This window comes from Saimiri boliviensis, chromosome 15 (genome assembly GCF_048565385.1).
Source record: "Saimiri boliviensis isolate mSaiBol1 chromosome 15, mSaiBol1.pri, whole genome shotgun sequence".
NCBI classification, from domain to species: Eukaryota; Metazoa; Chordata; class Mammalia; order Primates; family Cebidae; genus Saimiri; species Saimiri boliviensis.
In genome coordinates, this window is record NC_133463.1 from 35,509,970 (window position 1) to 35,527,719 (window position 17,750).

The 17,750-nt window shown below is 37.0% G+C and overlaps 1 protein-coding gene across 4 annotated transcripts in view; it reads right to left on the minus strand.

Annotated features, from left to right (window-relative positions):
* LRRC69 (leucine rich repeat containing 69) overlaps positions 1–17,750 on the minus strand; it is a 129,712-nt gene that overhangs the window by 29,349 nt on the left and 82,613 nt on the right. Inside the window, exon 9 of one of the 4 annotated variants that reach the window (XM_074386880.1) lies at positions 2,112–2,227. The exons of 2 other annotated variants lie outside the window; for them this stretch is intronic. In XM_074386880.1, coding sequence (XP_074242981.1) covers positions 2,117–2,227 — 111 coding nt within the window. In that variant the 3' untranslated portion in view covers positions 2,112–2,116. Of the gene's footprint in view, positions 1–2,111; positions 2,228–17,750 lie in introns of those variants that run through there. One more of the 4 variants, XM_003940519.2, reaches the window with a different exon arrangement.

Below are 17,750 nucleotides of genomic sequence, written 5' to 3' on the forward strand. Positions count from 1 at the left end.
AGATAAATGCAAATCAAAACCACAATGAGATACCATCTCACACCATTTAATATGGCAATTATTAAAAACAGGAAATAATAGATGTTGGCAAGGCTCTGGAGAAACCAGAATGCTTTTACACTGTTAGTGAGAAAGTAAGTTAGTTCAACCACTGTGGAAGACAGTGTGGTGATTCCTCTTGGATCTAGAAACTGAAATACCATCTAACCCAGCAATCCCATTACTGGGTATATATACCCAAAGAAATATAAATCATTTTACTATAAAGACCATGCACAGGTATGTTTATTACAGCACTATGTACAAGAACAAAGACATGGAACCAACCAAAATGCCCATCAGTGATAGACTGGATAAAGAAAATGTGGCACAAATACACCATGGAATACTATGCAGCCATAAAATGAATAAGATCATGTCCTCTGCAGGGACATGGATGAAGCTGGAAACCATCATTCTCAGCAAACTAACACAGGAACAGAAAACTAAACACCACATCTTCTCACTCATAAGTGGGAGTTGAACATTGAGAACGCATGGACACAGGGAGGGGAACATCACACACCGAGGCCTGTTGGGGATAGAGGATGAGGGGAGGGAACTCAGAGGATGGATCAATAGTTGCAGGAAACCACCATGGTACACATACACCTGTGTAACAAACCTGCATGTTCTGCACATGTATCCCGGGTTTTTTTTTTGTTTTTGAAGAAAAAGAAAAAAAAAGTGAACATACTTTTTCTACAGCTTAGGTTATAAGAAATTATTTTCCTAATCAAAATCAATTTACTGAGCAATTTTCCCTCAATAAGCATACATACTTTACCCCTGTAATACATTTTTGATGAGCTCCTATGTCTTTCATTTGCACTTGGTTTTTTATTTTTGTTAAAAATGCATTCTTGTTTAATGGAGCCTTTAGAAAGTTACCTTGAAGCCCCATCTTTGTCTCAGTGGGGCCTGTACTTTGCTCTCTGGAGTTGAGGATCTCTTTGTTGTGCTCCATTGATTTTATTTCTCAGTTATGCCAGAGGCAACTCTGATGCATAAAGAACCTGCACTAAACTCATAAAAGGCCTTGCTAGGAAGGTAACCTGATAATAACTACCTGGAAGATGAGATTCCACTTAGCTTTCCCCCAGAAGAATCACAGGTAGTGACAAGAAGAAATACATTTCTGTTGGGGTTTAAAATATAAAATTATAATCACATTTCCTACTTTTCTGAACATGCAGCAGCTTTTTCTGAGTCTATCCTGTGGTTCTCAAGCTTGAGCATGCAAAGAGATCACGTGGAGGGTTTGTTAAAATAGCAATTCCTGGGCCACACTCTCAAAGTTTCTAATTCAGTGGTTCTGGGGTGGGGATAGATAATTTTTATTTCTAACATGTTCTCAATTGATGTGGAGGGTGCTGAACAGAACACACTTCCAAGAACTACTGGTCTGTGCAAAGTGTACCATATATTTTCATAAGTTATTTTTCTACTTTTCTGTTGTCCTTCAAAGAAAATAAGCCAAATTATCATTTCGGCATTACTGCCTGGACAGTTTATCATGTAAAAAATTATTTTAAAAAGAGAGAAAAAAAATTAAAAACAGTCACAAAGTGACATTAGGAGTTACCAAACCTGACTTTTCAGGTTTCTTCTCATTTTTTGTGTGAAGGTCAATAGATATTAGTGCCTCAAATGAAATCACATAAATGTAATATGATTACCTAGTACTAAACAGTGATTGTAAAACATTCATAAAATAAATACTTTTCCCCATCAAAGTCTTTCAATACTCATCTAGAAAAAGAGGAATGGTGGTCATAAAACAGTAGGAAGAAATAACTCACTTGCCACACATATCTTATTTTTCCTTTTTTAATTTTTTGTTTTTAAGCCAAAAGAAAAAAAAAAAAAAAAGCACAACTAGAATCTAAGCAAGCTAAAGGCAGACTATAGTGATTAAATTGGGAACATCATAATATAATTCTTTTTCTTCCTTTATTTAATGTGTTGTCAAAGGGAACAGACACAGCATGGTATCCTAAGTAGGACATAATCTGACTGTGTATGCAGAGCTGACAGGGCAAGTCAAGTGAGGCTGTGAATGAGCATCTCACCTGTTCTACACCCGAGCAATTCCAAAGAGGTTAGGGTCACGCTGAGTAAAACATTTGTAAGAACAAACTAATACTCGAACAGGCACCAGCTGTAGATTCTTGCTTATCTTCCAGTTCTAAAAAGTAAAGATTAAAAATAAAACTAAGGCAGTGTTCAATAAATTTTTTAATTAAAATAAATATTCGCTTTCTCAGAGGTTTCAGAACATTGATTTTTAAAGGACACACTATTCTATTTATGCTTGAATTGCTTTTTTCTCACACATAAAAACACAAACTTAACTAGCTAAGAAAGTCATACTCAACTGCTAAACAAAACTCAAATGATGGAAGATTACGTCTGCTTTTATTCAATTATTATGTAGTCTAACCATAAAGTGTTAGAAACGAAGGTGAAAAAAATGATACAGAATCTACATGAACATGACCTTTGTCTTTCAGGTGTATTAAATTGATCAATCAGCAAATATTTACTGAACTTCCTAATGGGCATCTTGGTTTTACCTGCCCAGCATGCAGTTCCCATGGAAATTAATCTTCCTAAAATTCTTTGTTTACTGTCTGCACTATTCATTAAGATATTCACTGGCTGGGTCTCAGGCAAGTTCCCTTAGACACGAATTAAATTTTTGTACTTCAAATATCTATGATCTTACTTCTCACTGTACAAAATAAGCAATCAAAAACCCTGTTAGCCAATTTAGTTCACATGTATTGACAATTTATGTTTGAAATAATGGTAACTTTGAAAGCTTAACATTTCTATGTTTTATAATCTTCTGAAATCAACACAGCTCTCAGTGAGAGAATCCAAAAGAGTCTCACAACTGGTAACTGGGAAATATTATTAGTTGATAATGCTACCTAGTTTTATCATGAAGCCATTTGGCCAACACCATCACAACTCACAATGAGAGACTGCTGTTCTGTTCACTCTTCCACAAAAGATCTCAGAGATCCTATTGAAAGGTTCAAACAGGTAAGCACAGTTGTTAATCCACCCTTGAGAGAGTAACAGCTTTCTAACCCTAGTGATATATCAGGAGGGAGCCAAAGTCATAAGTCATATCCCCTCACATCCACCTCCAACAGGGCCGTGAGCATTTAGAGGATACACAGCACCATCCTAACTGTAAAATACTTTGGATGAAGGTTAAAAATGGTACAGAATATGTACAAACCTGACTTCTTTCCTACAAAGATGTTTAGTTCATCAATCAGCAAACAGGTACTGAACTCCTCAGTGGACATCTTGGTTTTTCCTATCTGGTATCCACTTCCCATTGTGTTGGCACAAAAGCCCTGTTTTTCCTTTGGGCAACCACCCCTCCTCCAATCTTAGTGCCTATGTTAGGGGAATGAGAGAGCAACTGTTCTCACTCCCTGGCTCATTATAGGACCATGTAACTCCGGCCAAGACAATGACTCAATTGCTTCCCTTTGACAATGGTGATTATTAGTCTGGGGTAAGCATATAATGCAATACAGTCCAAGGGAGCCAATGAACATCGGCCCCGGGACTTTCTCTGCATCTACTGAGAGAATGAAGCTCTCCCTTTACTCCCAAAAGGCACAATTTAGGCAGCTGCTACTGGAAAACAAAGCCAAAACAAAGGAATGCAGAGATAATAAATAATGGACAGATTTCTAATGATAAATTTGGAAACCTAATTTAGGTATGACAAAATCTTCAGTCAGATTCATCCCTGGACCTTCTTCATTGCTTAAGTTGGTATATGAGTTGGGTTTCTTTAACTTGCAACCAAGAGTCCTGACAAATTACAAGTAACCTAAAATCTGCGCAACATTAGGCAGTGTCAGGCTACAAAGATATACAGCAAACAATCCCTGCCTCTAAGAATCTTCTTAGCATCTAGTTGGAAAGACAATAATCACACACACACACGTGCACACACACACACACACACACACACACACACACACACACACAGAGAAACATATGGCTCAGCCCAAAGATAGGTTCTATATGAATGCAGAAAAAGGAGACACCATAGGCTGCATTATTATGCAAGGTTTCATAATACAAGAAAAAGGAGAGCTGAGTTTTGAAGGTTGACTGGAATGTGTCTGCTTGGGAGAAGGCAAAAGGACATTTCTGGGACAGTGAACAAAAATTCAAGAATGTGCACATTGTATTGGGGAAACAATACAGTATAAACTATAAATAGACCATAAAACATTAAATCATGGGACATAAACAATAAATACATTAGTCCAGAAGCAAAAAGATTTCATAAGTATTTTTGAATAACAGACACAAATCTACTCTGTAAGATGTAATACTGATTCCCTAACTAGATTATAATGATTAAGTGATGAAATTGTGGTTGGAGAACAAATGACAAAAGACAGAAGCTAAATGTCGTCTTTCCTTTTCCATGTATTAGACAACCATCTCACCCAACCAGTCCAACCTGCCTTCTTCTGCAACATATCTCAGATAGAATTGAGTAACTGTTGAAAATAAACCATGCTACATACATTTTCCTCAGCTCCCATTCAAAAAACCTGAACAATTAATAGAGCCAGGAACCAAGAGGGGAAATTGGAGAAAGAAACAAATGTAAACCAAGGAAACAAGTGGGACATCTGATTTGCTTTGTCCAGTTTCTTCATGAGATGAAGAAAGTATTAAAGGCATTTTTTATTTCCAGTGTGGTTTTAGCCATTTCCCTTGTGTCATTAAGACATTGCATGGGCAGAGTTTAGGTTGGCTCTTGTTGCAAGCAGGAATGCAAAGTGTCTGTGTCCCTCTTTCCCCTTCTTGAGGGAAACATTGTTTAGTTAATTAGAATAAAATGAATATTTTGGTGAGATTTTTAAGAGTCTATTTAAAAAAAAGGCCCATAGTTAGTTTTATAGAGAACATGAAGCTTTGAGGGTGATTATTCTCTAATTTAATAATTTCTATTTCTCATACAATACTTTTCAGGACTCTGAATTGTTTTCTGGAAATTTAACTGAGAAAAACAACTCAGCATAATTCCTTGGTAATACACTTTTCCATCTAGATTCATCATCTCTAGTAATGTTTGCATGACAATGAAATTCTTGTACCACCTTACCACTTGCTGCCCTTTTAAATTTATATTTCTATTCTATTTGTAGCATTATTGCAACTGTTTCTATTGGTACTTTGAAATGAGCATGTTACAAAGGAATAAAGACACCTCCTCTTCTAGAGGACCTCTTTTCACAAATCTCAATTAACGAAACCTCATGATTCTGTCAAAGACAAATACTGCTTTTGTCATTGTTTATAGATAGAAATCAAAACACTCAATGTAATATTCTTTCTGTCAAGCCAAGGTCAGTGAATAGAAAAAGGAGTTGGTCTAAGATTAGATATGCTTTTATTTTGAAAAAATATCATTTTAGCAAAAAGCTTTAAAAAGTAAAATGCTATAATACAGTTTACTTTTTCACTCATTAATATTTGCATTATTTTCTAAAGCAAACATGATTATATTCTCACCATATTTAATAAAAAGTTTTCCACTTTAAATTCAAATATTACTCTTTGCTAAGTTTTATGTTTGTTGAATGGCAGGATTAAGAAATTTTTTAAAAATCATTCAACATATACCTTGGTAACAATCACTGCCATATTTTAAACTTTGAGAGATTAAAAATTATTGAAATATATATTTATATGGCACAGTAAAATGTCTGGAGAAGATTTCAATATTATATGAAGCAAAAGGAATAGAAAAAGAACATAAGATGGTGTCCTGTTTTCTCAGGAAAAAGATATCTTGGTAGGCAAAATAATGTTCCCCTAAGATGTCCGCATCCCAATTCCTAAAACCATGAATATGCGTATCACCTCACATAGCAAAACGGACACTGCAGGTTGGGTAATGTTAAGGACCTTGAGATAGGGAAGTTATGCTAGACTACACAGTGGGCCCCATGTAATCACAGGAGTTGTTCAAGTGGAAGGGGGAAACAGAAGACAAGGTCCAAGGGAGGTGATGTGAGAAGGCCTAGGTCTGCCAACACTGACTTTGAAGGTGGAAGAAAGCAACCATGAGCCAAGGAATACGGGGGGCCTCTAGAAACTGTCAAGGGCCAGAAAATGGTTTTCCCCAAGAACCTCCAGGTGAAACCCAGTCTTCAAAAGGTTGATTTTAGCCCAGTGAGACCCATGTTGAATTTTTGATCTACCTGACTTAAAAAAACAAACAAACAAACAAACAAAAAACATTTCTGCTGAGTCCCCAAGTTCGGGCAAATTTGTTAACAATTTCAATGGAAAACTAATATTGGTATCACATTCCAAATTAGGAGGACTTGAAAAGCATAACAATGGCAGTCCTTCCTGCTTACGGAATCAAGGCACTTTCATGCTGGAAGAGACTGGTCTAATCCTTTCACTGTAAATGAAGAAATTAGTCCTGATATAGTCAGAAGGTACCTTAGGCCTCATAGTTCAGGGTAGAGACAAGATTAGAATCCAAGTTTACTAAATTATAGATTAGTGTTAGTCACTGTATGATTTCTGGGCTCTTTCATTAATGAAGATTCCTATTATAGTTTAATAACTATGACAGAATGGTTTGGAAGAATGAACAGTTGTTGGAAAGTGCACATGTTTTCAAATAACATATTAAAGAGGTATGTTTTTTTTCTATGCCAATCTGTCCCCAACTGAGGGTTAAATATATTCACTTGAATTATCCAGGCATCACTTGAAACTCAACATGTCTAAGATAACACTTGGGGTCTTGCCTCTCAGACCAGCTCCTTTCTGGACTCCTCTTTCTTTCTGCTTCATAACCTTCAGAGGTTTCCCATGCTCAATCAATCAACAATTTATATGGTCCTTCCTTGCCTTTCTACCACCAGACCTTACACCCACAGTAGGCAGCCACTCTATCTGGCCTCTTACCTTCAGCTTTTCTTCTCTTCAAACTTCAATTAAGCCAGCACACTATTGCCAAGTGACTCTTTATAAAACATACTTTATTTCTATTTTTTTAATATCACCAGCTTTCCCCCACATGTTCTGTAGGGTTCTGTTTCCAAACAAGATCAAATTCAAACTACTTATTTAGTCTTATCCTTTGACAGGTTAATGGCATGTGACCTCAATTTTTTAATAATGTCTCCTTCAACCACTCCCATCCACAAACCAACCTAACTAATTCACTGCCTTATGAACATGATTTATTCTCCTCCCTGCCATTCTCTTCTCCTAAAATTTCCTCTTTGCTTCCTTCTCCATGTATCTGAATTCCACCTATTTCAAGGCTATAAACAAGTCCCAGCATCTTTCTGGGCACTTCCCAGACTAGACAAACTGCAGTAATCTTATCTTCCACTTTGAATCCTAAAGCAATTGGTCTCTATCATTCATTTAACATAGAGATTTTATTGCTAATACCTTTTACACTTTTAGCATCTAAACTCAGATTTTAAACCATTTGGGACATTTTAAACCCTACTTACTTGAATTGTACTTAGCACTCAGTTCCCTGCTTTAAAAAGCAGGCTCTCAAAAATTTATGGAGTAACTAATTTATCACTGTCATACCACAGTGATAAATGACATCAGCACTGCTCTGAAGTTAACCACTCCATTTAGGAAGGGTAGCCATACATTGGGATTTGCCTAGGACAGTTCTGGTTTCCTATTGTTTTTCCAGCTATTAATAAAATCCACTTTTACTCTCAAAAGCATCTTGGCTTAGATGATATATTACATGGTCATTCCACCCTTAGGGCAATTTGGACTGTGATAAGGACAGAAACCAGAAAGAAAATCTCACTCATGTTTCAGCCAGCCATCCAGCTAAGCAGCATTCTCTCCCCGACACAGTGGTCCTGCTCTCCCACAGCACCCTCTGCATAATCAATATCCTCTGAATTTCACAAGGAATGTTCAACGTTTTGATATAGACAGCTTCAGAAAAATAAACTAACGCTGGATACAATTTAAGATTATTTAGAAGAAAAAAGGTATAGATACGGAATACAATTGGTACTCTATCCAGCAGTTTAAGAACAAAAGGGAGAGTTTTCCAAAAGGGTAAGAGGACTTGAGGAGTTCTCATAGGAATAAAAGTAATCAAGACACAGTGTATGAGCTCATTTATACTACCATTGTTTTGCCATGTTTGGAATAAAACAATAAGAAATATATACACATTTTAATTTGTCTAAACAATAAATACGTATGACTTTCATGACTATTTGGAATTAGAAATGTGACGCTTTCTGATCCTCTGAGTACCTAATGTACGTTAAATTGACTAACCACGGCATAAATGTTTTAAGACCCACATTCATTTTCACAGTTGACTGGTTGAAATGATCAGTTTCAGAAATGAATGTCAGTGGTATCTTAACAGTAATAACTTTTTACTGCAAAGTAAGATTTTACTTTATAAGTAATGAGTAAAATTATTAAATGTAATCTTATGTTTCATTGCTGGCAGCTTGTCATAAAAAAGGAATTAAAGTTACAAATTTTCATAAAGTAGATGAACGTTTTCGCTCATTTATAGGGAGACCTACTCAGTCTAATCTCTTTTGAGGGTAGTTTTAATTACATTACATCATTCAATACAGGGTTGAGAGTTCGTGTTCCAAACTGTTCCCTCCCTAAACGATTCAACTTTAAGGGAATCTGGGGAAATGTTAAGTTCAACTAACGAAACTATAAGAAATGAACACTATCAGATGCATATAATGGGCACAGGATCACTCAAGTGTTTGGAAAGAACTTTATGAGACTATTTAGGTTACGTCTAAGTCATCGTTCAAATACGGCCCAAGTTAGTAGTAACTAAAAAGGATAATTTTTTTGTTGCTCTTTCAAATATTTATATCATTAGTAGCTAATACTGAAATATCAACTACATTGAAATTATTGATCATTTTGTAATTTCTAAAGACTAACTCAACTTTGATGGCAGAACTATACCATTTAGAAAAAGACAAAAGCATCTGTATGAATTACGATCAAGGTTGATATTTGAGACTGAGTAAAATTGTTTGACTATTTTCCAATCCTCATCTCATTATTTCATAAGGCAGGCATGACATAATTTTACATTCACCTGAATAGAAGTATTTACAATTTAATATTTGGTTGTTCTGTGTTTTATGTTGAGAATAAAGACCGATTTATCATTTAGCGTCTCCCTCCTTCCAGTGTAAACCCCGTTAAGAAGGAGAACACTGTGTAAAGCACAACAGGGGCAACCAGACGTTGGCATTATCAAATGTGTTCTCCCTTCCTGATAAAGTATTTGCTATAAAGGTCAGCAGTCTCTAAGTTTAGTTTCTGAAGAGATGATTAACAAATTAAAAAATTTTTAATGGAAAGAGAGGCTTCAAGGCAAACTATTTTTTTTGTACAATTGCTGTCTGTCTACTTAACATAAAACTCTAGAGATAAATGAAAGCAATTGTTTACCAGTGTGGTTAATCTGATTATCATCCCCAAGTATTCTGTGCATGTTTTCACTCTGTTTCACTCTGGAAACAAGGAACTTACAAATATCCTTTAAAAAATTTTCTAATTTCTAACACCTAGTAATATACAGTCAAATCAATTTTTAACGATTTTAAGCATCCTTAATTTAGCATGACTAGCAAATTATATACACTTATTCTAATTCCATTGTCATACACTTTTTCATGATCATATACTTACTAAACATTAATTTAGCTTTTTAAATAATTTTAATAAAGCTAGAATCAATGGTCTTTTCAAAGCAATTTTCCTTTAAAAATTTTTCTTGTTACAATTTTATGACACTCCCATGCCTTTTGCCTATCAGTGTATCTAAACAGATAAGTCTACATTTTGAGTTATTTTCCCTTAGTGCTTTGAAAATGGTATGTCATTGTTTTTTTTCTGGCATCTATTACTGTCAGTGAGAAATCAGATGTCAATTCATTGCTGCTTCTATGCAGATGATCTAACCTTTCTTAACGTTTTCTCTTTAGGTCTTAATGGTTCAACTTTGGTGGTATACAGTTTTACCAAAAGATGTCTATGTATGGATTTGTTCTTGCGTATTCTCCTTGGCACTCAATATGCTTTTTAAATCTGAAATTGGCTTTTTTCAGTAATTGAACATTTTCTGCCATTAGCTAGGGCATTTAAAGGGTGTAGTTCCTAGCTAATGGGTTTTTCTTTTAACCATCATGTTTTTGATCCAGGTTGTATTCTTATGCCATTATGTTGCTTTTTAAATAATGCCTTCAGACATGTTTAATTCATAAAAATGTATTCTTCTCTTTTAATTTTTAAAGTGAAATTATGTAGATATCAAATCTTCTTACTTTCCTACTCTTGTTTCTAAGCTTGTTGTTTCTTCAGTGATGATTGATGTTAACCTGTGTGCACGTGCATGTGTTTCAAACCCTCTAAGAAAGCCCTATCTATCTGACCTGAATGGCCAGTGATCCCATTTTCTACTCTGCAAGTCAACAGGAGAAACGCTTCATCTCTCTTTCAGATGACAGTGTTTCAAATACCTGAAGGTTGCTATTGGGGGTAACTGTATCATTATCAATCAATAAATTTATTTGTACTTTCTCTTATGATTTAAAATAAAAATGTGCATGTTCTATCGTCACAAAAAGAGAAGGTGGTCTCAGGAGTGTCAGGTAAGCTAAAGTCCTAATTCTATTATTTGATAGATTTGAAACTTGTGAAGAAACCACTTAACTTTGCTTAGTCTTAGTTATCTCAACTGTGAATAGAGACAATGGAAACCGAGTCACAAAGTTAATATGAGAACCAGGAACTCCTATTACTCAAATGTAACCCTCTGAGGAAAGTTACCTATAAGCCTCCACCAAAGTAGTGGTTTATTCTGTCTGTGACTCCATAGCATGGGTATATAATGCTTTAAGATAATGCTTCTAACATTACATTTTAATAGTCTGTGATCCTCCCAATGACATGAACCACATCTTACTCATATTTGGATCCACAGAGCTTAGCATAGTACCTTGCATATAGTAAAAACTCAATAAAGATGTTGAAAGAAAAAACTATGTAAAAAGCATTTTGTAAGTGGAAAAGCATGACCATTACCCATTTTCTAGTTGTTTAAAACTTTTCATATCTCCTCTTCTTGATATATTCATTCCCTTAAGATTACGGATTAGATAAGGCTCATCACACAGTAACAAATTCCAATAAAAAATTCTATTAATTTTTTAAAGTAGCAGTACCTAATCATAGCATTAAATTCTTCCTGAATTGGTGTACAATCCAGACTAATTTTACATTTCCTCCTTACTAGCTCCTTCCATAGTCTACGATCACGCACCTTTCTTCCCATTTTCAAAATCTTTCTGCAAGCCTTCCTGACTCTCCAAAGAATAGTCTATAGCACTCCTACCTTTACCACTACATTTTTTGGAGATTAGTCAAGACTTGGCTTCACTTCCGTGTTCTTATCAGGCTTTTTGTTGTTGTTGTTGTTGAGATATAGTTTCACTCTTGTTGCCCAGGCTGCAGTGCAAGCACAATGGCGTGATCTCAGCTCACTGCAACCTCTGTCTCCTGGGTTCAAGTGATTCTCCTGCCTTCTCAGCCTCCCAGGTGGCTTGGATTACAGGTGCCCACCACCATGCCTGGCTAATTTTTTGTATTTTTAGTAGAGGTAGGGTTTCACCATGTTGGCCAGGCTGGTCTGCAACTACTGACCTCAGGTGATCTGCCTGCTTCGGCCTCCCAAAATGCTGGGATTACAGGCAGGAACCACCATGCCTGGTCCTATCAGGCTTCTTATCAATGCAACCTGCTTCCAACCCTGCCACTTAATGACACAAAGGACACCATCTTCCTCTTTCAATTTTTCAGTGCTGTTTCTTCTCCTCAGCCCTGGATCTGTCAACATGGCATCTTTAGTCAGTTCATTCTTGAGCCCATATTAGAGTAACAGAGCAGCTAAAATTTTCTTATGCCCAGAGAATAGTGCAAAAGTGGTTGAAACGTCAGCACAAGAAAACACAGGGTATATGGAAGGAGAAGCATGACCAATGGGAAGTAAATCACTCATCAGAAACCATCATGGAGGTTTGGTCTAGCTAGGAAGATCATAAACCCAGAGGATGCCCACATGAAACACATTGCCCACACTGGCACAATGTATGGCTCCTACCTCCTAATACCATGAGTTAGATAGCATAGGGAGAAAGGAGAGGAAAGAAATTCTCAGTGATCGAGATGAAATATGAAATGACTTATAAAATCCTAAAATTACCACATACATCTTGAATTAAGTAGGTAAATTTTCCTGTAGAATGGGGGCCCACATAAAAACTAAGTTCAGCTGAAGAAAAAGCAAGAAAGCCCTGTTTATTGTGCATCTATGTTTTATAGCTGAAGAACTTGTGCCACTCTCCCTGCTTTGCCTTCTGTCCCTGATGGTTTCTTTTCATTCTCCTTTGCTGACTCCTGCTTTTGCCCCTTTTTAATGATATTGTCCTCCAAGGTTCTGTCCTTCTGGTCCTCTCATCCTACTGGGTAGGTCTTCTTGCACAATCTTTATTCCAAAGGCTTCAAGTGTCACACATCTTTAAAAACAATCTTTAAATCCACACCACCAGGCTTAACCTCTCTTTGTCAAGCAAAAATGTCATCTTGCTACTCCACTGCTTCAACAACTGTAAGTAACTGTTATGGGCTAAACTGTTTCCCCCAAAATCCATGTGTCTTAAACCCCAGCATCTCTGAATGCGACTGTATTTGGAGACAGGGTCTTTAAAGTGGTACTTAGGTTAAAATGAAGTCAAGTGAGCTGTAATCCAATATGACTGACATCCTTACGAGAAGAGGAAATTTGGACACAGACACGTATCAAAGGAAGACCATGTGAAGACACAGGAAAGAGGCAGCCATGCAGAAACTAAAAAAAGAGGCTGGAGGAGAAGCCAACCCCTTCTGGCAGCTTGCTCTCAAACATCTAGCCTCTAGAACTGTTAATAAATCAATTTCTGTTGTGTAAGTCACCCAGTCTGTTATACTTTGTTTTGCAGCCCTAGAAACTTACACAGTAGCTTTTGAAATTAAGCTCAAACTTCACACAAAAGAGCCATTGTAACCTCACACTGCTGTTCTCTCCAACCTCATCTTGTGTACTTCACCTTCTGTGAGCTCCCTGTACTCATTGTGCAATTTATACTTGCACAATATTACCTTTGCAGACACATAGATAGAAATGCCTTATCCACTAGTTATTTACATACTCTAAATGCCTCCCTAGCCTTCAAAGCACATTTCTAAGAAATGCCTCTTAAAATAATTTAACATTTATTATGGATTCTCCAAACACAATCACTGTGGTAGGCACCAGGGTTAAACCAGGGAATATCTCACTTCCTGGTGATGCCTTCTTCTCATAGCATCCAGTGTGGCCTCACATCTACTTATCACAAGAATGCAATCATTCTCTCTTTCTTGTTTGAAAGCCTTGGTTTACAACACACACACACATTCACAAAGTATACTTATTAAGCACTATTTATTGGCTACATTTGTTGAGCATTCACTGTGCTAAGCACTGTTTATGCATTACCTCATGATCCCTAACCACAATTCCATGTGATGGGCATTATTATTATTGCCATTTGACAGATGAGGAAGCTTAATCTTGAAGAGGAAAGTAAGAGGACATAGGTGGCAAGTTGTAGGGCTGGACATCAAAGCTAACTTGTCAGACTCCAATCTTTATTATGCCACTCCTCCTGGGAACATGTGAGTTTCTCAAGGGTCTGGGTTCCATATTCCCAGCCCTGGCACATAACCTGACACATAGTTAGAAAAAAAATCAGTAAGTTTCAGTGGATAAATAAATGATGACAGAAGAAGACTCTTTCACATAAACGTCTTAAGTTCAGCTGAAGTAAATGGGGAATAACTGTGTTGGAAAAGCATAGGAAGCATAGCACATACTCCCTGGTTAAGGATCAGGAATAACATGTATGAGTTCCCTGCCAAGATCCTCTACTTGGCAGCTTTCTGAAATTGGCAAAATTACTTGATTTCTCCTTGCCTGGGATTTCTTATTGGTGTCATGGGGTTACTTTGGACATTATTTGAGGTATTCCAGGTGACATATTTAGCAGAACACCAGACACACACTGGTGTTCAAATAAATTGTGTACCAAATAAATTGTGGCTATGGCTACTTGTATTAGGTTATAGTTTCTGAAAGAGAGACATGAAATAAGAGGAACAGCACATGAGACGACTTTGAGAGGGAATCTGTCAGAGCACAATTAAACATGACAACTTGTCCAAGGTGTTCAGAACATCTCCAGTGGAAAGCAGGATGTTTTCAAAACCCGTTTCCAAGTAATCTGACATGCTGTACTCATTAAATATCTCTTGAATATAACAATCCATTCAAGATGATAATGTGAACAATTCACAGATAGCTACATATGTGATCAAGATTATATATTTATTCCCATCTTGAGGATCAACATACATTTCTATCTTCTTTTTCCCACCAGTGAGGTGTCTCTTTTCTCTTTGTGTTTAAGGTCCAGCTGGTTTTGGTTTTCAAATTCCTCCTCAACCACTATTTTGATGTTCTCTTTGGCTACCTGGCTAGCTCTAGATTCTGGGCTTTTTAAAATCCTAACATTAGCCCTCCTTGGCAGTACCTTTGCCAGATTTTTCTTATAATACACAGAGATGTAATATGTTGACAAACTAATTAAAGAAAGAGCTGGTATTCAAATCTAGATCTGATTTATCATTCTATAGAAATGAAATATTTATCAGGCATTGTCCCAAGCTCGCTCTCTCTATAATCATGAACAAAACCAAAATGGTCCTTAAATTCCTCAAGCTTAGTATCCAATGATAGAGACAGACACCAAACACCAAGTAAATCCATTACTGCAAATTTTGCTAAATGTCATGAAGACTTCAAAACTTTCTGATATAAACACTGACTCAACTGTCATGAAGACTTCAAAACTTTCTGATATAAACACCAACTCAACTTGGACAAAGACATTTCCACAGCAAGAGCATCAGGGTATTAAAAGGCTGAACAACTGAAATAGCTGTTTCTTATTCATAGGGAACTTTTATAGGCAACCTCTACACTAGAGCCTAATATACATGTAAATCAGTTGAGAATGATTTCTCTGATTAGATTCTCTCTCCTCTTTTTTTTTAAATTGCATTTTAGGTTTTGGGGTACATGTGAAGAACATGCAAGATTGTTGCATAGGTACACACATGGCAGTGTGGTTTGCTGCCTTCCTTCCCCTCACCTGTATCTGTCATTTCTCCCCATGCTATCTCTTCCAACCTCCCCACCCCCCGTCCCTCCCCCATTTCCCCCCCACGGACCCCAGTGTGTAGTGCTCCCCTCCCTGTGTCCATGTGTTCTCATTGTTCAACACCTGCCTATGAGTGAGAACATGCGGTGTTTGATTTTCTGCTCTTGATTTTCTGCTCTTGTGTCAGTTTGCTGAGAATAAGCACACATGGGTATGTCTAGTACAAATATAATTTATAAATGACTGGATCAAGAGGAAAACACTTTTAGTCTCCCAATTCACATGCATCATTTTACAATACTTGGCAGTGTCAAAAACTCTGGTAAAGGACATCATGAGAAAAATTGTAGTAGCTCTGCACCAAAACCATAGCTGACTTGGATCTTTTACCATGGACTAGCTGTACGGACCCTGTCTACCAGAGTAAATACCTGACATCAGGTGATGTGTGAATACCTGACATCAGGTGATGTGTGAATACCTGACATCAGGTGATGTGTGAATACCTGACATCAGGTAATATGTAAATACCTGACATCAGGTGACATGAACTCTGATAACTGTTTCCGGATTTCATTCTACAGGATATTTAATGACTTACATAAAGTGGCTTTTGTAAAATCTGTACTCTCCTTCTTGGAAAGTAAACAGGCCAGTAATGTGAACCTCCATGTCCTAAGCATGGGATAGTATAGCTAAAATAGCTTACGTTATTTTCTGGCCCATAAAAATAGTGTTATTCACTGTAACTCTTGATAAAAGCTCTCTACTTGCTATGAAAGATAGATTTATTTATCCATTCATTCATATTTTTAATAATTAGAATGTATTCTTTTATTTTTGTCCTATAAAGGTTTAATATAATCTTTCTAGGTATGCTACATTCTGGACTTGTGTCAATATCAAATTTGTTTTAGAAAAGATGCATCCTTAAAGGTAAAAAATAGTAAGAGATAAGGCCAGTGGAACAAAATACTAAAAACTGGCAACTCTAGGTAAAGGGTATGCAAATACTCAATGCATTATCCATTCAAGTTGTGTGTTGTTTCCAATTTCTCAAAATAAAAAGTTGGTGGGAAAAAAATTTGTCCTTATTGAACCTCAACATGAACAACACACATAGTGAAGTTCATGAAATAAAGTTTCACAATCACAGTTTTGAGAAACATAATGTATCTCTGAAACCTAAGTAGTGATGATCTCATCCAGCAGTTAGAAGTGTAAACTTACGAATTGATTAATAATGCTAGTAAGAATACATTATCAGCATTCACATGTACTCATCAATTGTCCCTGGGGAAGCTGTGAAAAGGCCTAATCCAGGCTCTGCAGATTCTTGGGAACATGGCATACTTTTGTGCAGGAGCCTTTGTTCTGTTTGCAGTGGAATAATGTGAAAGACTTTCAGCATAGGGTCCAAGAAGCAGACTGATCTACAGTGTGCCTCAAAGCAGCCATAGTAAGAATTCTCCCCAGCACTGAGGCCATATTAAGGTGTTTGTCATCTCCCAATACTCCACAGTGGATTGACCCCTTCACCAATGCCCCCTTTTCTTTTTTTACTATTAGCTACACCACACTTTTGTCACTAACAATTCATTAATTCATATATTCAACCAATGAATATTCATTCAACTTTTTTTATATTCAACTTTTTGTTACATATAAGGAATCAAGGAGGCCTTGCTTACTAAGGTGGGTAAGACACAGCCATTGCTATCTGGTACTGGGACAGCCCTAAACAATGAGAGCAGAGATTCCCAGCCCTGCCAGATTGCACATGAAAACCAACTAGGAATCTTTATAAAAATGTGGATGCTCAGGATCCTACTGCTACAAACTGATTTAGTAGGTCTAGGGTAGGATAATCCTTTTTGTTGTTGTTGTTGCTGTTGCTGTTGTTTGAGACGGAGTTTCACTCTGGTCGCCAGGCTGGAGTGCAGTGGTGTGATCTCGGCTCATTGCAACCACTGCCTCCCGGGTTCAAGCAATTTTCTACCTCAGCCTCCTGAGTAGCTGGGATTAAGGCACCTGCCTGCACACCCAGCTAATTTTTGTATTTTTAGTAGAGACAAGTTTTCACCATATTGGTCAGGCTGGTCTTGGACACCTGACCTTGTGATCCACCCATCTTAGCCTCCCAAAGTGCTGAGATTACAGGTATGAGCCACCGTTTCCAGCCATTCTGTACATTTCTAAAACCTTTGGTAAATTTAGTGAGTGGTTGGTGATAAGATACAGTGAGGCTGGGCACAGTGGCTCACACTTGTAATCCTAGCACTTTGGGAGGCTGAAGCGGGCAGATCACCTGAGGTCAGGAGTTTGAGACAAGCCTGGTCAACATTG